Source organism: Natator depressus, chromosome 1 (genome assembly GCF_965152275.1).
Source record: "Natator depressus isolate rNatDep1 chromosome 1, rNatDep2.hap1, whole genome shotgun sequence".
NCBI classification, from domain to species: domain Eukaryota; kingdom Metazoa; phylum Chordata; order Testudines; family Cheloniidae; genus Natator; species Natator depressus.
In genome coordinates, this window is record NC_134234.1 from 28,997,678 (window position 1) to 29,024,018 (window position 26,341).

Here is a 26,341-nt window from a genome sequence, read left to right on the forward strand (position 1 = left end):
CTCTTTCTCCCTCCCTGAGTGGCTGCTCCGATTGGCCTGCTCAAGGCCTGTTCTGATTTCTCATTGGCTAAGAAGACACGCGAGCATCCTGACAAAGACCATCCTCTTCCGCTGCCCGTGATATGTGCCTGAGCAAGAATACCTTATATCAACAACAAACCTTGACGTCACTACTCCTCCTCGATTCGGTTGGTCGGATCAAGCGATTGCGAACGAGGCTACGCCCCTTCCGTCAAACCTTCGCCTTCTATTGGGCAAACTGCTTTCTTTATCATCTGATTGGACAGCTGACATGTCAATCAAACGTCGGGTTGTGACGCACCACGTTGTATTTCATAGGGGGTGGGACCTATGCTGGGCAACCCCACTCTTTCCTCCTCATTGGTCAGTTGCTATGTCGGTCAAGCAGCGCCTTGGTGGCGTAGAGGCGCCTCAGGTCCCGGAGTGGGGAAGGCGGCTGTATGGGCGTCGCGGCCTTAAAGGGGCCCGCACCGCCTGTGGCCGCCCCGTGGGGACATGGCGGCGGCTGGTGACCCCCAGCACATGGTGAGACATGGCGACGGGGTGGGGGCGCTTCTCTGTGCACCGGTATGAGCCGGGGGCGAAGAGCTCTGAGGGCTCGCCGGGGGGCCAAGCTCCTGTCAGCCTCGCCGCGGGGAGAGGGGCGCAGGATTGCCCCCAGCACGGGCCTGGCTGGGGAAGCCCACCCCCGGATCACCTGAGAGTCCCCTCCCAGCACGGATCCCGGTGGGAATCCCCCCGTCCCGCCCCCAGCAGGGACTCTGGGAGGACTCCTCCCTGCCCCCACCCCCAGCAAGGACCCCCTCTGGATCACTCCACTCCGCCCCGCCCCCTCCTGAGCAAAAACACCCAAATTGCCTCCTGCTCTGTTCCTAAGCCCAGACCTGGCTGGGAACGACTGCTAGAGTCAATCCCCTCCTCCAGCACAGTTCCTGGGGGGGGTGGATGACCCCCAGGATCGCACCCCTTCCCCCTCAGGGCAGATCTTGGTGGGAATTCTCCCCACCCCCTCCTGAGCACTGACCTGGGTTGGTTGGAGGGTGGAAGAAGGTGCCCCCGAGCACCTCCATGCCTCCTGTAATGCAAATAAATAATATTCATAGCTTTTGTACATCTCTAGGTCTCCAGCTGTTTCTTACCCGCCCCTCAGCAGCTTGGAGCTGGCTAAAGAATTCCGGGAGGGTAACATCATGGTGATGCTGCATGGAAACTAATAAGCTAATAGAAAAGGAGTACTTGTGGCACCTTAGAGACTAACCAATTTACCTGAGCATAAGCTTTCGTGAGCTACAGCTCACTTCATCAGATGCATACTGTGGAAAGTGTAGAAGATCTTTTTATACGCCCAAAGCATGAAAAAATACCTCCCCCCACCCCACTCTCCTGCTGGTAATAGCTTATCTAAAGTGATCACTCTCCTTACAATGTGTATGATAATCAAGTTGGGTCATTTCCAGCACAAATCCAGGTCGTCCGCCCCCTCCCCCCCCCCAACCCAGTGGCTAAGTCATTATGCAAGGTAACCTATTTCCCCTTGTTTTTTCCTATCCCCCTGCCCCCCTTCCTCAGGCGATCTTGTTAAACCCTGGATTTGTGCTGGAAATGGCCCAACTTGATTATCATACACATTGTAAGGAGAGTGGTCACTTTAGATAAGCTATTACCAGCAGGAGAGTGGGGTGGGGGGAGGTATTGTTTCATGCTTTGTGTGTATAAAAAGATCTTCTACACTTTCCACAGTATGCATCTGATGAAGTGAGCTGTAGCTCACGAAAGCTTATGCTCAAATAAATTGGTTAGTCGCTAAGGTCCCACAAGTACTCCTTTTCTTTTTGCGAATACAGACTAACACGGCTGTTACTCTGAAACCTGTCATTAAGTTAATTGTATCCAATTTGCAAATGAATTCCAATTCAGCAGTCTCTCGCTGGAGTCTGGATTTGAAGTTTTTTTGTTGTAATATCGCAACTTTCATGTCTGTAATCGCGTGACCAGAGAGATTGAAGTGTTCTCCAACTGGTTTATGAATGTTATAATTCTTGACATCTGATTTGTGTCCATTTATTCTTTTATATAGAGACTGTCCAGTTTTCCCAATGTACATGGCAGAGGGGCATTGCTGGCACATGATGGCATAAATCACATTGATGGATGTGCAGGTGAATGAGCCTCTGATAGTGTGGCTGATGTGATTAGGCCCTGTGATGGTGTCCCTGAATAGATATGTGAGCACAGTTGGCAACGGGCTTTGTTGCAAGGATACGTTCCTGGGTTAGTGGTTCCGTTGTGTGGTGTGTGGTTGCTGGTGAGTATTTGCTTCAGGTTGGGGGGCTGTCTGTAGGCAAGGACTGGCCTGTCTCCCAAGATTTGTGAGAGTGTTGGGTCATCCTTCAGGATAGGTTGTAGATCCTTAATAATGCGTTGGAGGGGTTTTAGTTGGGGGCTGAAGGTGACGGCTAGTGGCGTTCTGTTATTTTCTTTGTTAGGCCTGTCCTGTAGTAGGTGACTTCTGGGAACTCTTCTGGCTCTATCAATCTGTTTCTTCACTTCCGCAGGTGGGTATTGTAGTTGTAAGAATGCTTGATAGAGATCTTGTAGGTGTTTGTCTCTGTCTGAGGGGTTGGAGCAAATGCGGTTGCATCGCAGAGCTTGGCTGTAGACAATGGATCGTGTGGTGTGGTCAGGGTGAAAGCTGGAGGCATGTAGGTAGGAATAGCGGTCAGTAGGTTTCCAGTATAGGGTGGTGGTTATGTGACCATTGTTTATTAGCACTGTAGTGTCCAGGAAGTGGATCTCTTGTGTGGACTGGACCAGGCTGAGGTTGATGGTGGGATGGAAATTGTTGAACTCATGGTGGAATTCCTCAAGGGCTTCTTTTCCATGGGTCCAGATGATGATGAAGATGTCATCAATATAGGGCAAGTAGAGTAGGGGTGTTAGGGGACGAGAGCTGAGGAAGCGCTGTTCTGGCACGTTTACTTACAAAGGGCTGCAAATTTCTAACAAGAAAACTCATAATATTTTGTGTGTGTGTGAGCAATGCAGAAAAATATACAAATCTCTGAGTGTAAAACCTCTCTGAGGTATTACTGGTTTTTAGTGGGAGTATCTGTATTGCACAGCACAGTCTGGTATCTGTGGCCACCAGAGAACCCACCCAGTGGGGACCAACACAGTTTGATAAGAAGAGGTGTTTACATTACTAGAAACTGAAGCCAAAATGACTGGTTTCAGAGTAGCAGCCGTGTTAGTCTGTATTTGCAAAAAGAAAAGGAGTACTTGTGGCACCTTAGAGACTAACAAATTTATTTGAGCATAACCTTTTGTCAGCTATAGCTCACTAGCTCACGAAAGCTTATGCTCAAATAAATTTGTTAGTCTCTAACGTGCCACAAGTACTCCTTTTTCTTTTTTTGAAGCCAAAATGTAATCCAAGCAGAATAAATTACTAAAAGATATTGAACATTGAAAAAACATGTTTGCAAGAACAAGCGAAATTTTAAACTCTAAATGTCTTCAGTCTAGTGCATTTATATGACAGGTCTTCTGATAATGCTTCAGATGTTAAAAAACTGGCCCTTTTAAAAGTGTTGCTGTTACCTCAAACTCTGGTATAGTGAGGAGGGTAAATTCCCATCTAAAGGACTTTTCTATACAAAAGAAATAGAATGTTGTAATAGGTTTTTTTTACATTGAATTTGTATTTTCCAGCACTTTCTGGTGTTTGCAGGGGTTGTTGGTTTGATGATGATTGCTCTAGGGCTCATCAGAGGCTCAATTCTGCACTACTCAAGCTTAAAATTAGGCATTTGCTTAAGAACCGGGGCTAAATCAAGGCCTAAAAGCCAAAAGAATCACAATCTAGGGACCAGAAAGGTATGTCTTCGCGGCAGCTGGGAGAGAGATGTAGGCGGACTTGCGCTTGCTCAGCTCAAAGTAAATGTGCTAAAAATAACGATGTAGACATAGTAGCTCGGGCTCTCAAGTTTTCCTGGCCCCCTGGCTCTGAACTTGGAGGCCAGGCTGAGCTGCAATGTTTACACTGGTATTTTTATTGTGCTAGCTTGAGTCTGTCTACCCAGGCTGGGAGGTTGCAGTGTAGACTTACCTGAAGTGTCCCCACATGCATCTTTCCCAAGAAGCCTACCTTAGGGAAGCATAGCAGGACCCTCCCTCTGCCTACTCTGACTTCCATGAGAAGGGGAGAGAAGAAAGCATGACTGTTGAGGGGAACACAATAGGACAGAACTGAGGGTGCTGTACAGGGCCATAGGCTACCAGGCCAATGATCCTAGAGAACTGCCTGGACAGTGAAACTAGAATTGCCATGAGAATGTGGTTTCCCCACATGTTTCTGGTCTGCTGCCTTCACGGCTCTCAGAAGTGAAGTCTGCTCTTTTTGCTAGCAACTGCATTTGTGAGAGGAGGTGCAACTGCTGGGAGGGCGTGGCACATGTTTTCTGAGAACTTCTGGCAACGAGCCATAAACCATTAGATGAAAGCACTATTCCTACTTCCTGGGCCACAGGTTAGAATCAGCTGCCCAGGATGACTGAAGCATGGGCTATGCTTAAAAGTTAGGTTGATGCAGCTACAGTGCTCAGGGGTGTGAAAAATCCACATGCTGAGCGCCAGAGCTATGCTGACCTAACCCCTGGAGTAGGTGCAGTTAGGCCCATGGAAGAATGCTTCTTTCGACCTAGCTGCTGTTGACTGGGGAGGTGGAGTTCCTACAGCGATGGAAAAACCACTTCTGTCGCTGGAGAGAACCTCTACACTGTGCTGCTACAGCGGTTTGGCTACAGCACTGTAGTGCTGTTGCAGCCCCTGTACTGTTGACATGGCCTAACCCTGCTTAGCTTCCTCCAGTTAGTCCCTAGGTGGGAATTCTGAATGTTATTTCTTCTGATGGGACAGAAGTCCGAGCAACAGACTTGGTCACAAATCGGAGAGAGGATTGAATAATAAGTGTAATCTCAAATATACTGTTAAAATGTGGGTTTTTAAAAGTGAAACCCATCCTCAGTTGGGGGTTTACCATACCTGCTCTGTTAGAATCTTAAATGTTGGTGGAGTGAAAAGTGACAATGCCAGCTCTTCACGCTTTGGAATAGCAAGTTTCTGGATTTAGAAGAGCTCACCCTCAGAGTGTTAGACCATGTCTACGCGACAAAATTATGTTGACCTAAGTTAAATCGGCATACGGCCACTGCAGTTATTACATTGCTTGTGCGTGTGCACGCTACGCTCCTTGTGCTGGTGGTGCATGTCCTCACCAGGAGTGCTTGTATTGATGCAGAGGTCAGTGTGGAGCAGCTCCCTGAAACCAGTAACAGTTGATGTAAGTAACAGTGTCTACAGAAAGAAAAGGAGTACTTGTGTCACCTTAGAGACTAACAAATTTATTTGAGCATAAGCTTTCGTGAGCTACAGCTCACTTCAGTTTGTTAGTCTCTAAGGTGCCACAAGTACTCCTTTTCTTTCTGCGAATACAGACTAACACGGCTGCTACTCTGAAACCAGTGTCTACAGAGACATTGCATCGACCTAACTACATCGACCATGACTCTACGCTGCTCAGGGAGGTAGTGTTATTAAGTCAGCCTAGCGGGCCAGTGAAATCAGCGGTATTGAAATTTAATTGTAGTCCCATCCAAAGGTAGGTTGACGTAAGCTGCCTTGCGTCGACTTAACCGTGTAATGTAGACCAGGCCTTAGTATGGTGCTGAGTGACTCCTCAGTGCTAATGTTTTTTTTTTTCTTGTGAGGGCTCAGTTGAACTCCCTATTAGCTGCTTATTCTTAGCCATACAGATAAGTGGATTTAGCAATAAGCTATTTAGAAGCATTCTAAACTTAGTTACTTGTGCACTGCATCATAACCTCTCTGTGCTCCTTTCTGAGTAATAGGAGCATAATTACTCAAACTGTTTTTTCCCAGAGTACCTGAGAATAGGTACTTAAACTGAATTGTATACAGCACTATTTAGAGCTGTGGCTAATGAAGGGATAGTAGGATAATTCTGTTCTTTATAGGTTTTTATACCATGCTGAACAACGTACTATCTGAGCACCTTCCAATAGAGCATTAAGCAAAGTGACTACACCTCTATCATATGTTGTTTGTTCTCTCATCCTCTCCTCTGAGGGTAGGGTGACCAGACCAAGTGCGAAAAATCAGGACGAGGGTGGGGGGTAATAGCCTGTATAAGAAAAAGACCCAAAAATCGGGACTGTCCCTATAAAATCGGGACATCTGGTCACTCGTTGACACTCCACCCTACTGGAGGGCTTGTTTTGGTAGAGTTGGGGTTGGTTTTTTTTAATGGGTAAATATACCTGTTGCTATGTGTTTCTATTAGAGAAAGCAAGGTCAAAGAAATGTGCCTTGCATTTGGAGTGGAAAGCAGTGAAGTTCGTTATGGTTCTTAGTTCTTGGGGGTTTTCATTCTGCAGTCTTGGACCACCCCAGAGAAGTTTTTGTTCCCCACCTAGGTGAGCTTTACTCTTATTGCTGAGAGTTTCGTTGTCCCAGAGGAGCAACAGTTTCAATTGCAGTGTTCATCTTAGAGCTTTAAACGGTCTCTGAAGTATCCTGGGCCTAAGCCAAGGAGCGCTTTGAAGAGAAGGACCGAGAACTTACACTTGATTAGAAATTCTACTGGAAGCCAGCGTAAAGATTGTGGTGCTGGTGATGTGCTCACAGTAGCCTGTGTTGCTGAGGAGACACACTGCAGCATTTTGTATTAGTTGACGTTTCGGAAGTGTCAAAGGTTACTTTCATGCCAAGGTATATTGCATTGCTGTATTCCAGCTGAGAGATGACAAAGGCATGAATAACTGAGGCCAGGTCTTTGTATGCTAGGATGGGATGGAGTCTTTTAGCCCGCCGGAGATGGTAGAAAGCATTACTCGCAGCTATTGCCTTGGGAGAGCTCGCATCAGCAAGGAATCCAAGAGGACTCCTAGACTATGGACTGAAGTACAGTGGTTGCAAACTCTTCAAAATACTTTCCACTCCCCAGCGATATCACCTCTGCTTTGCTTGGGTTGAGCTTCAGCCAGCTGTTCTTCATCCATGAGCTGATCTCATCCAAGCACTGCTGAGCCATGTTAGTGGTAGTGGTGTGGTTGTATGTGAAGGATAGGTAGAGCAGTGTGTGTCATCTGCATACTGCAAGCACTTGCGTTCATGTCATGTAACCAGGTCACCTAGTGGTTGCACATAGACTGGAGAGAGAATTGATCTTTGTGGAATCCTACAAGTTGAGGGGTCTAGTGGTGAAGGTGCAGGTTTCCCATTATTACTCTTCGGGTATGTCCCTCTAGGAAGGACTCTCACCATTTTATCACATTACTCCTGCCACTTCTCTCAGGTGAAATAGTATCTCATGGTCCGTATCAAATGCTGCAGAGGAGTCCAGGAGGATGAAAATAGATGTTTATCCTCTGTCCATTGACAGGAAGAGATCATCCATCATTGCCACACTAAGGCAGTTTTGCTTCTGTATCCTGATTATACTGGGTCTAGAATGTTGGCTTTAGTTACACGAACTTGTAGTTGACCTTTGGCTGGCTTCTCTATGAGCTTGCTCAGTTTTGACACTGGGCAATGGATGGCTAAGACTGAAGTATCCAGGGTGAGTTTCTTCGGTGTGGGTTGGACTTGCATGTGCGTGATGGAAGAAGGGAAGATTCAGTCTCTGAATACGGTGTTAGCAAATTTTGGTCAGGAATGGCACCTGTTCACGATTCTCTTCCACAAGCCAGGAAGGGCATGGGTTGGATTTACAGGTCTTGCATCGGGACTCCTTTATGGGGTGAAGAACTTTCTTGATGAGTGAATGTATTGAACTCTGGGAAATGCAGGTGGGCTGTTGGTTGGTGGGTGCAGGCAGAGTGGATACATGCTGTTTGAGAGAGCTTCTCAAATGTGCATGATCTTTTCAGCGATATGATAGTTCCACACAGTGCTTGGTGTTCAGCTCCAGTCTAGGCTGTAGGCACTCAGGATTGATGAAGTGATTTACTGACCTGGAAAACTCCTTGGGGAGGGATTTGGGAGCCTCAGTGGAGATTGATAGAAAGGTCCTGTAATTAAGGCTACATTTTAGTCACAGGTATTTTTAGTAAAAGTCATGGACAGGTCACGGGCAGTAAACCAAAATTCACGGCCCGTGACTTGTCCATGACTTTTACTATATACCCCTAACTAAAATATGGGTCAGGGGGACACAATGCTCTGGGGAGGGCGGTCTAGGGTGTCGCGAGTGCTGGTGGGGGAGTGGCTCAGGACCCCTGCTGGTGCTGGGGAGGAGGCGTGCGGTGGGGTGTGGCCTGGGACCCCTGCTGGTGGGGGGAGGGGTACAGGCGGCATGCAGATCGGGACTGCTGCTAATGCTGGTGGGGGGAGGGTTGGCATGGCTGGCAGACTCTCTACCTGGCTCTGACCGGCATGTCCCTGCAGCTCCTAGGGGAGGGGCAGACGGGGGGGGGCTCCGCACGCTGCTCTCGACCCAAGTGCCAGTTCTGAAGCTCCCATTGCCTGGGAACCGCAGCCAATGGGAGCTGCGGGGGTGGCGCCTGCAGGCAGTGTGCGGAGCCCCCTGGCCCTTCCGCCTAGGAGCTGAAGGGACATGTTGGTGGAAGCCAGGGAGTGCCCCCCACAGGTAAGTGTTGCCCCGCACCCCAACCTCCTACCCCAGCCCTGAGCCCCCTCCCACTCACCCAAACTGCTGCTGGCCCAGGGGTGCCTGGCTCGGGCAACCCCTGAGCAAGCTCCAGCCACTGCAGAAGTCACAGAGGTCACGGAACCTGTGACAGACATGCAGCCTTACCTGTAATACAGCCTCAGCATAGGCTTTGAGGGATTTATTACGTTTCTTCCTGTTTAGCCTTTGTTTTCTGCATAAGTACTTGAGTTGCTGCCCCCCTCTCTTCATCTGACACAAGGTGTCAGAAAACTAAGGGTGTCTGTGTGGGTATGAGGAGAAAAGAGTCATTTGTAAGACAGCGTGTCAATGGCAGAGGCCAGTGCAGAATGATGATTATTCCACAGGTCCTTGACTCTTCATCCTATGACTGGAGTACTGCTGCCATTTAGCAGGCTTTGAAATTGGTTGCAGTTCATGAGCCTTCGTGGTCAAATCAGGATGACTGGTCTTTTTTGTTGCCCTAGTCATTGGCTTGCTGAGGCGATGGTCTGTCCAAGACCGTGTAATGTCCTCTATTTTGATATCTAGGCTGAAAATCAGGGTATGAAAATTATCTATGTGCATCTGTCCCACCCTGCATTTGTGCCATCCAGCATAAGACAATCCGATTGCTATTCCCTTTCTCTTAAAAGGTACTGTACCTAGATACTGCCTGCAGAAAGAAACTCAACTGCAAAATTCCTAGGCAGCTTTGCATGTTAGGAATGTAAAGGAGTTGGGTGCCAGCCCATTCATGCCTGGCTCCAAATTAAAAATCTCATGAATCCTCTCCCACTCCACTTCCCTCCCTGCAGACTCTCTTCATCTCGCGCCCACCTCCTCTTGCTGCCTTTATGCAAGCTTACCACAGTTACTATCTGGAAGAACTATCCTTTGCCTTTCTGCCTCCTGGGTTCTCCATTTCTTTATAATCTCATCTAACTTGTGTACATCCTGTACAAATCTAATTAAAAAGGTGTTTGCTCCCTTTCTTATACCTCTTAATTTTTCTTCTCTTAAATTTAAGAGTATTATTTATGCTATGTCTACACTACGGACCTTACAGCTGGACCAGTGCAGCTGCACCACTGTAGGTCTGCGTAGCCACCCTAGGCTCTCCTGCTGAGATAATTAAACCACCCCGAACAAGCAGTGGTAGCTATGGCAGCAGGAGACGCTCTCCTGCCAACATAGTGCTGTCCACACTGGCGCTTTTGTTGGTGCACCTTATTCACTCATGGGGGTAACGCCCAGGAGAGGGAACAGAAGCTGTGGTTGGTGAATATGGTCCATGAGTTAGACTGACCTTGATGGAGGTCCCTCCATTTTTATGTTCATTTTTGTACATTTCAGGTTGCATTTCCTGAAACATCACATGCAAAAGGGGTCCTTCCCATAAGAGTTCCAAAATCAGAAAAAAGATTAAAAAGAAATAATGTTACAAAAAGAATTAAGCCAATCTCATGGGGTTTTTTTGAGGGAGATGGGGAGTCTGTCATGATGTTTGAGTTGAGGTTGGCCATACTGTGATTTATTGGAGTGATGAGTGCTGTCTTACTGCTGTTGTATAAGCTTTTCTTGAACCTTTTAAAATTCAAATATCCAAGTCTGTGTAAAGCTCACTATTTTTCAGTAAATTACAGAACATCTGGAACAGTTCAGTCCTGTCTCAGTTTGTGGAGTAGCATATGAAACTGTTCCTTGGCCACATTCATAAGTAAAATGTACTTGACAGCATGATATTATTTGGACTGTGGTAAGAAATGTTTGTCTGAACTATACAATGGTTAACACTTCAAGCTGGGGGTTGTCAACATTGGTCCAAAGTGGATGGTTATGTTGACTCTTCATTGCAACATTCAAACCAAGATTAACTGAATGAACATGATTTGTAGCCAGATTGTTCTCAAGGGAAATGCAAATAAGTAAAGGGGGCAAATATTTATTTTGCTTTATGGAATTTAATGTCCAAGTGTTTAAATAGACTATCTGAAAAGAAAAATTATGCCTGTTGGTGGGTAGGTACCACTTAAGCAAATAAAGAAAACTGCAGTTGATTATATGTCCCTAGGCTTTTCCATGCAAATATGTTTTTCTGAATCCTGAAAACGTGTTTATATATGCTGGATGCCAGCATGCAACCAGCCTGTCCCCTTCAGTTGTGGGGAGTAAAGGGACAAAAGTCTGAATGCCACTGGTGCTAGGGCAAGTATAGTGAAACAAGGGAATAAAACAAAATAAGTTCTTTCTTTTTCTTATTTATATCATACCCTATTTTTGAGATGAGTTAGGGTGAAAATGAAGCTCATAGTCCCAGGTTGTGGGGCAGGAAATCTGGCCTTTGCAATGTAATTATATTATTAATCTCTTGCAGTGCTCATGAAAATCAAAATGCATCTGAGCACTCAGTCAGTAATTAGGAGGAGCTGGGGAGGAGAAATGTGTACTATAGCTGGAATAATTTGCCATTTCCCCTTCCCAGGCTCTTCAGAGGGCATCCATTGGCCTCTCCCCATACTTGTGTAGTAGAACCTGAGGGCATAATAAATACCATATACATCTGATTCTCCCTGCTTGTTGCAATTAGTGACTGGAAAATGAGGGTTGCAAGTAACAACTTTGTTTATTTTTCAGGGTACTCTACGTGGAAGTTGTAAATCTGCATCAGTCACAGATGGACTCTCTGCAGCATCATTTGTAGATTATCCGAAATACAAACCCTTCATTAATGCTGATTTGCAGCGCTCCCCTGAGAAACCAGTAATTCCATATCCAGAAAGTAACAGCAGAGGTAATATTTTAGTCCAGCATCTATTGCCGTGGGATGTAGGTGCCATGTAACAAGCATAGAGCATGCTCACAAAGGGCCGTAATCTCATTGTCTCTCCTGCTTTTACCCAGGGGAGATGTAGTTTAATCTCTCCTCTCTTACATGTCATTTCTCTTTCCTTAGTTCCTCCTGTTTTGCCCTCCTCACTGTCCCATTATGGATCTGTCTGAGGGTCACAACTCCCAGTTTGAGAACCCCTGCCATAGCTGGAGTCCCACAGCTGAGAATCTTCTACCTCCTGTACCTGAAAGTCTGACCTTGAGCCAGTCAGGCTGCACTGAAAATAAGTGTGATTCCCTGGATGGATGGGTAGCTGGCTAATGACCTTATAAAGTAGCCTGTGATGGACATATGGTCCTTCCTCCCCAACTCCCCCAGTGATTTAGGGCTTTAATTTTTGCTCAGAAGTGGGTTTGAAGGAGAGGGGGAGGTGATTGGTATAGGGGAAAGGGCAGGATACAAAAGGTAGAAGGGGAAGAATTGCCAAGGGAACGTTTAGAGGACACAGAAAAGCACTATGCATGAGGGGGGATGAAATGAAATGAGAGCAGAGTTGTATGGAGGGGTGGATTTGTGAAGAGTTTGAGCTTCCTGGGGGGAAGATGGAAGAAAGGGAAGGATTAAGCTGAACCTAAACCATGGGATTCAAACTCTAGGTTTTATAAAGTAGCATAACATGGTTGGAGTGGCTGTGGTAATGCACGTTGTAGCGCAGTCCGACTTGGGAAAGGCCTGATCCTTAATGGCCAGTGTGGTAAACTCCTAGCACAGAGAGCTTCTTAAATGTAACGTGCTCTGGCACATAAACTGCTTTCTGTGCTGATAGGGCTGTTGATACATAATTAAAGGAGCAATGTGGCCGAAACATAGGAGTATTCGGTAGTGCAGGAAGAGCTCTCCTTCTAATTTATTGATGAAGGTGTATTTTCATATGTTGCCTAGTGGTAAACTGAAGCCAGGGTGTGCATCTGGTAGTAATCCATTTTGGTTTTCATTGTTAACTCCAGAACATTGATTTGGAAAATACTCTGGTAGCAAAAATGTGAGAGGTGGTTTTTTGTGTTTAAATTCAAAAACCGTGCGGTGTGATCTGTACCGTAATTAAAAAACAAACAAACAAAACTCCAGTCTCTTGCTGTCGCATTGGGAACAGAGCCATGCTGTCTATAACCCTGTGTGCTTGTGAGTTCATCTGAATATTTAGCTACTTTCCATTGACTGTTTGTGTCCATATTTTTAAATGCTACAGTTTCTATAGCTGTAATGTAAAAAAATGTACACCCGTGCACTTATCATTCATTTATATACTTATTATTATTTATTAACTAGCTACTTTAAGAGTAACAGTGTTTTTTTTGTCTCTCTACCATTCTACAATTCAGTGTTTGACGTCTTTGCTTTAGAATTTGCCCACTGTACTGTAGTAACTGTTCTTTCCCTTTTGTGATCTTATACCAAGATGTCAATATTCACCCTTGCATGTATTAATCTTTTTAATAAATGCATCTGCTTTTTCTTCAGTGTGGGTTTCAGTACAGAGGTGTCATGTTAATGTGACTTTAACAATACTAATCTTCAGATGTGGTTTCTGTATAGATGTATTCTGCTTTAATGGGACTGCACGTGGGAGTAAGGGTGTGGATCCCTTTGCAGAATTGGGGCCTGTATTAGACAATACAGTGGAGATCCATAGTACCCCAGATGGGTTTCATCTCAAAATGATGCAGTTTCTTTTTTGTGGTAGTTGACTGTCTAAAGATTCTGTGGGATAATTGGTGGTTAAAGGAGGAATTTGAATTAAGAGAAGGGTGCAAGTGAAGTGGGGAGGGAGTTCCAAATCCAAGGGGAAAAGGGGCAAAAACAGCAATGGGAAAAGGATACAAAAGTGGCACCCTGAAGGGCAGCTTAGGAGGAAAATAGAACAACACTGTGGAGAATAGGATTTTTGCAGCTCTTCTCACTCATGTTAGCCTCCCTGGTTGCAGTGAGTATTCACAGTGTAAACTAATGCACCAGTTGAGTCTGTAGCCACACTAAAATGCTAGCAAGTAATTGTTTATATGGGGGAGGGCAAACTACAGCCCGTAGGCTGGATCTGGTCTGTCAGGGCTCTCAATCTGGCCCGCAGGATTGCCAGCCCCGTGGCGCAGCGGGGCTATGGCAGGCTCCCTGCCTACCCTGCCCACGCCGTTCCCAGGGGCAACATGTCCCTGCGGCTCCTGTGGTGGGGTAGAGGGCTCAGTGCGCTGCCCTTGCCTGCAGGCACCGTCCCCCGCAGCTCCCATGGGCCGGGAATGGGAAACCGCGTGGCGGAGCTGCCTGCCCCATCCTACCCCAGGAGCCACTGCCAGACATAGCCACTTCCAGGAGCAGTGCGGGGCCAGGGCAGGCAGGCAGGGAGCCTGCCTTAGCCTCGCTGTGCGCCACTGCCACCCCGGAGCCGCTTGAGGTAAGCACCCGCACCCTGAACTCCTCCTGCACTCAACCCCCTGCCCTGAGCCCCCAACTCCTACCCTGAGCCCCCTGCCCTGAGCCCCCTCTTGCACCCAAACCCCTTGCCCTAAGCCCCTTCTTGCACACTGCACCCCCTCCCACAGCCCACACTCCCTGCCTCCCGCACCCCAACCCCCTCCCCAGCCCTACATTCATGGCACTGCATACAATTTCCCCACCCCGATGTGGCCCTCGGGCCAAAAAGTTTGCCTACCCCTGGTTTATATATCCTGTTGAGCTTATAGTGGGGTAGCAGTCTTGCGCCTTACTATCACTTCAGTTCCAGCCGCCTTCTACCTGTATGATCGAATGAAAGATGCGGTCAGCAAATCTGTTGTTGATTATGTTAATTCAAAGGCAATTTCTCTGGTGCGACTGAGCGCTAGTTCCACTTGTCCTGTATGTCTTCAGTGCAGGTAGAGTTGAAGGAGGGAGGGGGGAATCAACCTCACCCAGGAAAGATAGCCAGTGACTCTTGTGATATTGTCAAGGGCCAAAATCAACTTGTGGTAAAGGGGCCTGGTAGTAGGGGCTGTGCTGTAGACGTTTCTCCCAAACCTCTAACTGGCTTCAAAACTGGATCAACTGAAGCAAGTTTGTTCAGGCCAATGCAGTCTGGTTTACCAAGTGCCTCAAGCTCTTTGAAACTATTCAGCTGAGACTGTTTTAAAATTAGTTAGGACCTTGGGGAAATTTCCCCTGTATTGACCAGACTTAAGGGATATGCGTGTTGCATGGGCCTTGGCATGTGGAGGGAGTGTGGGAAGCTGGCAAGAGGAGGGCGTGGTTGGCATTTGTTAATATATTAACACATTTTAAAAGAAACCCTTTAATACTCAGTTTGCTGTCCCTTACTGGCATGTAATGAGGATGTCTAATTCAATTATAGCAATATTTTCTGCTCTGAAGAATCTTCAGGAGAAGATTCGCCGACTAGAACTGGAACGGATTCAGGCAGAGGAGAATGTGAAACACCTGAGTAAAGAAACATCTGACTATAAGAAAGTGCTAAATGAGCAAATACAACAGAGGGAGCACTCCAAGACGGAGGTGTCCAAGCAAAATCAAGGTTGGTTCGTATGTAGCCTTTGCGTGGTCAGGGTGCTAACAATACAAACTCCACCGAAGGTAGCTGACGGGTTTAGTGTATTGTGTGGGAACATTCTGCCAGGAATGAACTGTTTGTGTATTGCGCCCACAGAGACTTAGGGCTTGTCTACACTTAAAATGCTATAGCGGCACAGCTGCGCCTTCACCGTTGTGGCACTTCAGCACGGACACTACCTACCCTGACAGGAGGCGTTCTCCCATCAGCATAGGTAATCCACTTCAACCTAGCTACGCTTCTAGGGGATGGAAGAATTCTTCCGGTGACCTAGTGCTGTGTACTCAGGGACTTAGGTAGGCTTAACAGCATTGCTCGGGGTGTGTGGATTTTTCACACCCCCAACTGATGTAGTTAAACCAATTTTAATTTCTAGTGTAGGCCAAGCTTTAGGGCTTGTCTACACAAGGAAATTGACTGGAACAGCTATTGCAGAATAAACTATTCTGGAATAGCTCCCTGTGTGGACACTCTGATTCTAGAATAAGAGTGTCCATGTGGGGAGTTATTCCAGAATAGCTATTGTACTTTAAATTTATACCCTACATTATTCTGGAGTAATTTATTCATGGGCTACGTCTACACTACCGCCATAAGTCTACCTACACCACGCAACTCCAGCTACGGTATTCACGTAGCTGGAGTCTATGTACCTTAGGTCGAGTTACCACGGGGTCTATACCGCAAGTGGTCGACATGAGAAACTCTCCCGTCGCCTTGCCTTACTCTTCTTGTCGGGGGTGGAGTATAGGGGTTGACTGGAGAGCAGTCTGCTGTCTATTTGGCAGGTCTTCACTAGACCCGCTAAATCGACTGCTGGTGGCTCGATCTCAGAGTGTCGATCCTGACTGTAGTGTAGACCTAGCGATATACACGCTCCCTTAGTGCATTAGGCCTTGTCTACACTGGGAAAAGGTTACCAACATTTTTCTGCATTATTAGAGCTCCGCAAGGGCTGCCAATGGTGGAACATTTTGATCTTGTTATGAGTGTAGCCTAAATTCAGCAGGATTGGAGTGAGGAGTTGAGTGTTCACTAATGTCCTTGGAGATGAAGAGGTGAAGTCACTCCCTGAAAAACAAATGGAATAATTCCAGTTGTGCTCAAATGAAGCTAGTGGTCTGTGATACATACGTAACAGTTCCTGTTATCGTATCTTGTATCTTATTTGTCATTGAGCAGGATTTGCAGGATTCTGATTACTTGCCTAGTTGTAGAGACTGTACATTGTGAGTGTGAGACAATTTACAGACATTCCAGCAGTTAGCACCAGGATTTTTCAGATGAAGTGGCCAGACTGATTTCCTCAGAGTAGGAAAAGAGGTGTTGGTTGTGCCACTAAACTAGAGAACTGTTTTGAAGATGGGTGGGGTTTTTTTTGTTTTGTTTTAAATCCCAGCTTACTTTTTCTGTTCAGCTATGGAGGAGGGAGTGATGTCCTAGTTCATATGAAAGCTTCCTACGGATTTTACTCTATTGTAGAGCCCTGTGTGAGACTCTTTTTAATCCCGGTCCCATATTGCTCTGCAATATCCACTCTCTCTCCCATCCGCTCTCGTATTGTTTCTTACATTTTTATCCCCCTCCCATCTGCAAAAACCTTAAATCCTATATGAGAGTCAGATTTCCCTCATGCTACAAAAAAAGTCCAGTTAAAATATATATATATATATATTAAAAAAAAAAATATGGAATTCAGATACAAGTTTTACCGCTACAAGAATAAAACAAATCTTGCTTAAACCAAGTAAAAATATACTTTAACTGTTATAATAGACATCAAATCTTCTCTCTCAAATTTAAGCATTAAAAGTTTTGTTTGTTTTTTAAAGTATTTGCTTGCAAATTACCATAGTCTAGTGTGTTTTTGTTTTTTTGTTTTTGGCTACCCAATCTTGCCCATAACAAAATATGTTTTACCCACTCCCGCTATTATAACACAGAATCCTAGTCCCACTGCAGGGCTTTGTTCTACTGGATGACTGGTGTCATAGAAGGACTTTTATACTGTGAGCTCTTTTGGGGCAGAGACTGTTCCTTTGTTTTGGAGCAGCGCTTGGCACATTGGGGATGATACCGGAAGCGAATTAACTGACTGATTTCACATTTCCACTTTCTCTGATATCTTAGAACTATCTTCTCAGCTGGCAGCTGCTGAATCTCGTTGCAGACTTTTAGAGAAGCAGTTGGAATATATGAGGAATATGATAAAGCATGCAGAAAATGAAAAGACAAGTGTCTTGGAAAAACAGGTAAATTTACCTGCTAGTTGTACTAGAGAAGTTAATGAATTAAGGTATGATATTGAGTAATCATTGTAATTCTGGCACCTTTAAATGTGATCATGTTGCTTTAACTGATCTTTAATCTAAATAAATTAACAATAAAATTCTCTGCTCATATCTGCCAGTCGTATTGCAACTGATGATATTTTGCTTTCTCCTTATGAACACATCTCTTATTGAAGACAGTAGATGTCCTCTCACAGCATGATACTGAACCAATAAATCTTGAGTCTTCGTTCCCTCCAATGACAGATCCATACCTCTGGGGCAGTGCTTGGCCCTGCCTGCAACCCCCCACCCCCAACTCCTTATCTATAAATAATAATTTCCCGCTCGTAGATGTTTACATCCTTAAAACATTTGCAGAGACTTATCCTAGTTTCCTCGTTGCATTATGTGATGCATCTGCATGTTCTCAGACTCAAGGTTTGGATGATTGTGGAGGCTTTTGTGGTGGTGCATTTCTAACAGTTTTTTGCTTTTTCCTTTTCTCTTTGTAGGTCACTTTAGAGAGAGACCGACTTCTAGATCAATCTCATGTTCAATCTAAATTGGAAAAGCTGGATTTGCTGGAACAAGAATACACCAAACTAACTGTAATGCAGTCTCTAGCAGAGGTCTGTCTTTCCTCCTGCATACTAGATCAGATTTGTCTTGGTCATGAGTATTGACCATGTATTGGTCCTCCGCCAAAAGATCACTAATAGAGCTGAATGTGTGTCCTGCAGGAAATTCTGATATTTAACACTTTTGATGCAAATCAGGATGTAAAGTTGAATTTTTTTTTTTTTTTTGGTATGGAACAAATTCTGAAAATTGTTTCAACATTTTCAATTGAAATGAAACATTTAAACCTTCCCAAAATTGAGAGGTTTCATTTTGGTTTGTTTAAAAGACCCCAAGCTCTTCATTTATAGTCATTTCAACATTAAACTGCATTTTCTTACTAGGGCATGTTGCTTTATAGGAGTTGTAGTTTGGGAACTCACTGTATCCATTCACTCACTGACCAGACTGATGCACCACTAGGGTTACCACCTGGCTGGTATTTGACTGGCCTGGCCAGTTTTTTTTATGGATTTGCCAGAAAAATAACTTAATATGCCAGGCTTTTTTTACGGTGTGTCTAAAGATTTGCATTATTATCACAGTGCACTGGGATATCTAATGTTAAAAGTTTGTGTTACTTAAAGATGCTGCAGTGTCTGCCCACGAGCACACCACATGCATGTATGAGAGGGTTTGAGTCACATGAGAGTGAGGAGACATGCGATGTTATCAATCTTATCTATATGTGTTCTCTCTCTCATTACTATAAATGGCTCTATATATGTGTGTGGGGGGGGGCGGGGAATGTTGCGGAGTTGCCTTGTGGTTGGAGTTTGGGGTTGCAGAGGGATGGCCTTGTTGGGGACCCATCATTTCAAAGGTGGTAACCCTCTGTACCACACGCAGCGTTATCAGACGCAAATCTTCATTACGGAAGATGTAGTCCAGCCAGGGAGCTTAGCTCATAGGAGAGAATGGGGGCTTGAACTACAGTGCCCAGAAGGCAACACATTGATAGGGAAACAGTTTATTTTATGGAACTATTTGAAACTAAACATTTTGGGTCAGTTCAACACAATATTCTGATTCAGGTCCAAGTGACCCAAAAATGAAATATTTGTTTTCTTGATGAACTTAGATATTTTGAGGCAACATCTAGTTTTTGTTTTCTTTTTCCCCTGTGGAAAATCTGAGCCAGGAAGTTCCGATCAACTCTAGTGACTAAGGCCTTGTCTAGACTACAGAGCCCCTGCTGGAGATACTGTGTAAGACTGGAGTTCTTCTGCCGGCATCACTACGCTACCTCCTATAAAAACACTAGCCAAGTTGACAGAGGCACTCTTCTATAGCATAGTTGTGTTTGCAACAGGGCTTTGCCAGCATAACTATCTCAGCTAGGGAGTGTGAAACTTCATTGACTTTAATGCATAAAACAGGCTCTTAGTTTTCCAGTGACTTTGCAAGACACTAAAAATCATAGACTGAATAGAGAAACTGGATGTGTGGTTTATTACAACAATCTCTAATCCATTAACAAACTCCTCCACCCCACCCCCCCTCTCTCCCATTTCTTTCCCCCCTATGTCTGGTGGGGTGCTAAACAACCTGTCCCACCTTGTCTTTAGCTGTGACAGTGGGAGTACCTTTCCCAGACCTGAAGAAGAGCTCTGTGTAAGCTCGAAAGCTTGTCTCTCTCACTAACAGAAGTTGGTCCAATAAAAGATATTACCTCACGCACCTTTTATTCTCTAGTGTCCTGGGACCAACACAGCTACAACAATACTGCATAGACTTAGTAATGCACATAACTCTGGGGCAAAATGTAATATTTAAATAAACTAACAAATATGCTTCCATTTATATACATATCAATTGGAATACGTTTTTTGTTTTTTTTCTGATGACAGTTTGATTTTGGATTATATTAGGGTGAAGGTTAGGCCATGTTCTAGAGCAGGGTGGGCAAACTTTTTGGCCCAAGGGCCACATTGGGGTTGCAAAACTGTATGGAGGGCCGGGTAGGGAAGGCTGTGCCTCCCCAAACAGCCTGGCCTCTCCCATTTTATGCCCCCTGACTGCCCCCCTCAGAATTCCCAACCCATCCAACCCCCCCTGCTCTCTGTCCCCTGACTGCCCTGACCCCTATCCACACCCCCACTTCTAACTACCCCCCGGGACTCCCAGGCCTATCCAATCCCCCCTGTTCCCAGTCCCCTGGTTTTTTACTTAAAAATATCAGGAATGTGAAGTCTGGTCTTTTCTGGCTTTGCTAGAAAACCACTTGGATGTCTCTTATGGATTTTTGACCTCTGTCGTTAATTTATGGTCAGGATGTTCCAAGACCTCCATTGTCATAAATGTTTGAGGCACTTTTGTTACAGATGTTGAAAATAAACCCAAAATATGTTTGTCTTCATTCTAACTTGTACAGTATCTGACATAAAAAATTTGCTAGTTCTTTAGCTGTCTCTTTGGCCTGAGACACTGGACAATACTTAAATTTTAATGTAAAAAAACATGTTAAATCATTTTTAGGCCTTTTATGTATTTTTAAAGGAGGGCAGTTACCTCATTTTTTCCTCTTTGTAGGTTATACCCTTCACTAACTTGCTCTAGACTTTCAGGCATTGTAATTAATGTCTTATTGAAATAAACATGGGAAAACCCAGTGTGTTCAACTTCAAATATTCAGGCCTGCTTGTACTTGTTAAAGACAGATGAGACTCATCAACAGTTATTCTGAATCTGAAGGGAATGTTCAGTCTAAAACAATGCACTGAACTATTAGTTTTAATTTTGTTCAAGTTTCTGTTTTAAGACTTCAGAAAAAAGGAACCAGGCATTCCATCCGTAACATTTTTCTTATTGAACTTCAATTAGAAAAAAATGAGAGAACTGGAACAGAAGCTCAAAGAGGAGGAACATGCAAGGAAGCTTGTGCAGGACAAGGCAGCTGAGGTAACCAGCACGTAATCTTTCCTGCTATTTTATTGTGTGTTGCAAGTAGCTCGCTCTCTTATTAAACTTCCATTTAAGCTCACTGATAGGGTCTCTAATGTGCAATGTAATGAAGAGCTTGTTGCAGTCTGGCTGGTGATGGAATCCAAGAACACCGAAGGCACCACTTTCTCTTCTCGCCTGTTCTTTTGCATGAAATGGTGGAAAACTTTCTCTCTGGCAGAGCTAGGAATTGGGGAAGGGTGAAATTTTGTGACTTCCCCAGTCCTGTCAAAAAGAGGGTGTCTGGTAAATTATAGTTTACTATAAAAACACGAACTTAAAGTCTGGTGTCTCCTTCAGATAATCTCCAGATGGTAAGTTGTATCCTCATCATCCTATTACCAGATCTGGCCAGTGCACCCAGTTAACTGGATGGCTTTCAACTCCAGCTAAATAAAACTCAATGGACTGAGTGGAGCTTTTCTTCATTCAAAGCTTCCAAATGGTCTATTGTCCCGTTCCTTTCAAGGCTTCCTCGCATGCTTTTACATGCTTCTTCCTCAAGCCCTTTTTTTCCCGTAGGAAAGATCAGGACTGCTGCTCTTCCTGAGTCTCCACATTGGCAGACATTTGAAACACATCCTACCCTCTCCTATCCAGACTGAGGAAGACAGGCCTTTTTATACCAAGCATGCTTTAACAGCCTGCCATTCCCAAGGTTCCTGAATTATAAGTCCCAAAGAAAGCACTTTTGTGTTTAGTAGATGCCACATCACAGGACTCAGCTGAGTTAGCTTTGTTTGGTTCTGCTCTGAAAAGCTTAATAGAAAATGATTGACTTCCTAAGGGTGACTGTATAAATAGCATGGTGGAGGTTCCATGTTTGTGTCAGAATCCATATGGCATTTGCTCAGTGTCCAAATAAGAGCTGTGTTTTTTCAACTGCTAACCCTACAGACTCAACCTGGACTCAGCGTAAAGCTGAATTCTTTCCTTTTCACGCATCCTTGGGGGCCATAATAAGCATCAGTTACATGGATACGGCTGTATTTGAAGGCTATTATAGTTGGATGGTTATAACTAAAGGCAGAATTTGGCCTGCATCTTATTAGTGGGACTCGTTAATGGTGACGGGGGGGAGGGAATCCAGGGCTACCATTCAGCCCAGGTTAAGTTTGCAGGATTGGCAGTTTAGGGAGATGTTGGCACAGTTAACAGGGAATCCCACAATTCTAAATTTTAAATCTTTTCAGAACACAACTATGCTTTAAGTAGATCAAGGAAAAAAATTGAGTCAACACTTTACAATAACTGTCAATGTGTAGAGGACAAAAGGATACCATCAAACCAGTAGTGCCTACATCAGGACATAAACCTCTCGGGCCAATGACCTTTTTAGCTTCGGTGCCATGTACATCATTAGCACACAGAGGATTATTTATTATAGTGCCACAGAAGCAGGAAGGTAACACTGAACGCCAGCACTGATGCTTGTGGAGAGATTGAGGGGTTCTCACATAAATCCTGCATGTTCACTTGTGAGATGGGGGTGGGTGGCTGGAAATAATAATTTCTAAAGTCACGTCTTAGAGCTTTCGAGGAAAAGAATTAAACTTTTCACATGGATCCATTTGCATAGGGATCACTCCAAACCGCAACTCTTTCAGTAAAATGTGGAATGTATTCAACACAAATCAACCAGAGTGGAAGGAACTGGGATGTCCTCAGACATGGCATCATTTACTGAATAGGCAGGGCCAATATTTTGACAGTCAGCAGTGATGTAAAGGAAGTGCATAACTGTACCGTTTCACACTTGCCTGCAGAGAAGTGGCTTGTGGCTCATTCAGTCTCTCATTACGACTGGTAATTCTTCTTTGAGCCAGAATCCATGGTGGTAGTTTAGATCAGAGGTTCTGAAACTGATCTGTGAGCTTGATATTCCATCCATGCACTTTTCAATAACTTTTTAAGGGGGGTATATGAACCAATAAAGTTTTGGAACCACTGGCTAGATGTACTTAGTGTCACTACTGTTGTTGAACATTGCAATAATACCTAGAGACCTCAACCACATGGGCGTACTGTTCTAGGCATGTACAAGACCTACAGTAAAGGACAGACCTTGCCGCAAAGAGCTTACTGACTGAATTGCTCCTTGGCTGGCCAGTCCCAGACTTCAGGGTTTGGTTGTTTTAGGTTTTTTTTTACACTTTCCAGTTGTTTTAAAAAAAAATAATAATTCCCACTATTCTCAGCTTCAGACAGGACTGGAGACTAACAGAATACTGTTGCAGGCAGGAACACCATCAGTTCCTCCAAAGCCAAGGAAAACAAAGAAGAAAGCCAAGCAGCCAGACAAGGTAGCATGCTGTCATTGTAAACTGTATTGGGAAGGAAGGAGAATGGGGTGGGTGGGTGGGAGAGATCAGATAGCTGGCTATCGCTTTTACTAGAAAGCAGAGGAGGATGGGTTTGACAGCGTCACTTCTAATGACAATTTCTCTCTTCTTAGAAACGTCCTTTTACGAGACATTACCATGCACAGCCCCACTATAGGCTGTGTCTGGGTGATGTGCCATTTGTAGCTGGAAAGGTGAGTGGGATTAATTTTGAATGCCTACAAATAGCAAGCTCTGGAGAATTTTACACTTGGAATACAAAGTTAGTTCAGAAGACGGGGCTCTGGGTCACAGTTGCCAACATTCATGTGGACCCCGACTTTCACAATAAGCCAAAAGTCAAGCTAATCCCATTTCAAAATAAGACCATCCCTAAGAACCCCAACACTGTGACTAGATTCCCCCTGCGTGCAGTCTGGGACTGTGGTGGGCCCGATGTGCACCCCTGACTCTCTCCCTGCCTTGCCCCTGCTTGCTGGGAGCTGATAAAAAAAAAAAAAAAGCTACTAGCCAACAAGCAACTCACAAGCCACTTAAGCCAAAAACAAGCCCAATTTCTGCATTCCCCCCCGGCAGGTTTGGCACCTTGTTTGGTGCTCTCATGACACCTAGTGGTCAGGCTACTTAACAGTTCTATTTTCCTTCCATTGACTTTTAATTTTCCCTCCAGCCTTTCTTGCAATGCTCTGTTCTGTCGTCTGTGACACTGAGCTGGCGTGGTCAGAAACCTCTCCCCTGCTCTCAAGGCTGCTAGTCAAACACTTTTCACAAGCACTGATTGACTCCTACACAGATCTCCTCTTAAAAATAAGTCACTAGCAACAACAAATCAAGAAAAAAAATCACAATTAGGATTGTTTCTAAATAAAATGTCCTACAATATCTCTCCTGCTCTAGGTTTGATAAGAGATCTATTCACATCTACTTTACTTTTTTCCCCTTCAGTCTACTAGTCCCAGCCATTCTGTTGGAGCCAATGTACAACATGTGTTGCATCTAATGAAACAACACTCTAAAGCTCTGTGTAACGATCGTGTGATCAAGGATGTTCCAACACCTAAGCCGACTGGCAACTCATCTCACACCAGCAAAGGCAGAAAGTCCTCTCTCTCGACAGGCTCCTCTGCATCCCAGGAAGAGCTTTCTGAAGTGTTGCTGACTTTGCAGGATGAATTTGGGCAGATGAGTTTGTGAGTCCTGTGATTAAATTACAAATGTGGATGCCAATGATTTTGGTTTGGTGTTGAGAGTTCTCTGGAGGGGGGGCGGGGTTATACAGCCATTTATCCAAAGATGATGCATGCTTTTAGGCAGGAGTGGATCAGGATTTAGCTCTCTTCAATCATGGCAGCCTTTTTCCCCTGTAATGTTGATTAACATTCAACTTCAGTTATTCCTACACACTAATACTGCATGGCTCTTTGTATTTACAAGCAGCAGTTCCAAGGGGTGCACCTCTGAGTTCCTTCATAAGACATCAGACAAGTGGGTAAATGTGACTACCCTTTTGTGAGAGCTGCCTTGCTATTCTTTCTGCTAAAACAGTAGTCTAGTTATCAGGATCTAAACTGTTTCGCTAGTCTCACATATCATCCATCGTAGGAGCACAGACCTGAAATAGCAGCTAATGCAAATGAACCAAGAAAATGCAGAATGGGAAATAGGACTCTCTCCTCAGACCTGACTGAGCACTAAGACTATGGCTATAGGAGGCCACCCATGTAATCTTAAATTAGTAATATTTAGGTCTAACTAACTAATTTTATCAGTCCTCCAGTATAGCAGCAGAGGCTCCATGTATGCATTCCACATTGACAGTGCTCACGAGCAGGAACGTTACAGACGACTGTTATGAAATATATTGAGACAGTTTCTGGTTACTAATAATACGCCTCCCTGGACATGTAATTTCTCAGGCAAGTGGGCAAACATTGTAAAGTGGAGGAAATCATGCCCAAGCTTTTTTTCTGTCTTTATGTATAAGTGATCACCTACAGCTAGGAAAGCTAATCCAGGAAACACCAACTGGTGGCCTGAAGGAAGACCTGGAGCGGGAACTGGAGGCATTGGTGAGAAGAATGGAGGCAAAGGCAGACCAAATAAGTAAAGTCCGGAAACATCGGACACGGGTAAGTCAGTTGCCTGCAGTTGCGCTGTAAGGCTTCTGTAAAACGATTATTTTGAGGAATCTTTCAATGAAATGCTGCCATAGCTGAATTTGGAAGAAGCAGACATGACCTGCCTTTTGTGCTCACAGGAGAGCAAACAGTTTGTACATGGGGGAAATCCCACAGAGACATTTTGCAAGTTGTCAAGACTTGCAACTAACTTATTTTCCTCAGTGTATGTTGGTTTTGGTCACCCAAACTTTACTTAGGAAAAGGTCTGGGTTCCCAGTGTCTATTTTCACTGTTACACTAAATTTTTGGACAGTCCTCCTCCTGCATATGCTGATCTATCTGGTCTTGCTTTATAATTCACATTTCACAAATATTGGAGGGAAAGTTAAAGATAGATACTTTGATGAAAGATTTAATCCCATATCTGATTGTTCTTTCTCCGCTCTTCCTTCATTTTACTGACGTTTGCTTTGCCCCAAAGGTCAAATGCAGTGTGTCAAGCCTATTCAATATACACTGCTGTGAAGCATATCTTTGTGTAGTTTTCAGCCCCCTCATCTCCAGCTTTGACATTGTGTGCTCTAGAGATAGAAACTTCATCTGCCTAAAGTCAAAGTGTTGAAGACTTTAAACTGCAGATGTCCTCTGAAATCAAAGGCAGTTGAGCATGTTTCCCACATATTCACTAGATCGGAGGTTCTCAACTCCATGGCCCACCTGTACCACAATAACTGATTTTCTGCATATAAAAGCCAGGGCCAGTGTTAAGCCCATGCCACAGGGGCCCTCATGAAGCTATACTGCTCAGGCTTCAGCCCCAGGTGGCGGGGCTCAGGAACCTGGGCTTCAGCCCCATGTGGTGGGGCTTTGGCTTTCTGCCCTGGGCCCCAGCGAGTCTAAAGCT

General features: G+C 44.8%; 1 protein-coding gene across 2 annotated transcripts in view; it reads left to right on the top strand.

The window, feature by feature from the left end:
* The first annotated feature begins 386 nt into the window (after window positions 1–386).
* CEP57 (centrosomal protein 57) overlaps window positions 387–26,341 on the top strand; it is a 28,186-nt gene continuing 2,231 nt past the window's right edge. Inside the window, exons 1-10 of one of the 2 annotated variants that reach the window (XM_074956947.1) lie at window positions 387–546; window positions 11,348–11,504; window positions 14,926–15,105; window positions 17,272–17,393; window positions 17,927–18,043; window positions 20,856–20,933; window positions 23,174–23,278; window positions 23,431–23,511; window positions 24,263–24,507; window positions 25,302–25,446. In XM_074956947.1, coding sequence (XP_074813048.1) covers window positions 517–546; window positions 11,348–11,504; window positions 14,926–15,105; window positions 17,272–17,393; window positions 17,927–18,043; window positions 20,856–20,933; window positions 23,174–23,278; window positions 23,431–23,511; window positions 24,263–24,507; window positions 25,302–25,446 — 1,260 coding nt within the window. In that variant the 5' untranslated portion in view covers window positions 387–516. The remainder of the gene's footprint in view (window positions 547–11,347; window positions 11,505–14,925; window positions 15,106–17,271; window positions 17,394–17,926; window positions 18,044–20,855; window positions 20,934–23,173; window positions 23,279–23,430; window positions 23,512–24,262; window positions 24,508–25,301; window positions 25,447–26,341) is intronic. The other variant, XM_074956940.1, reaches the window with a different exon arrangement.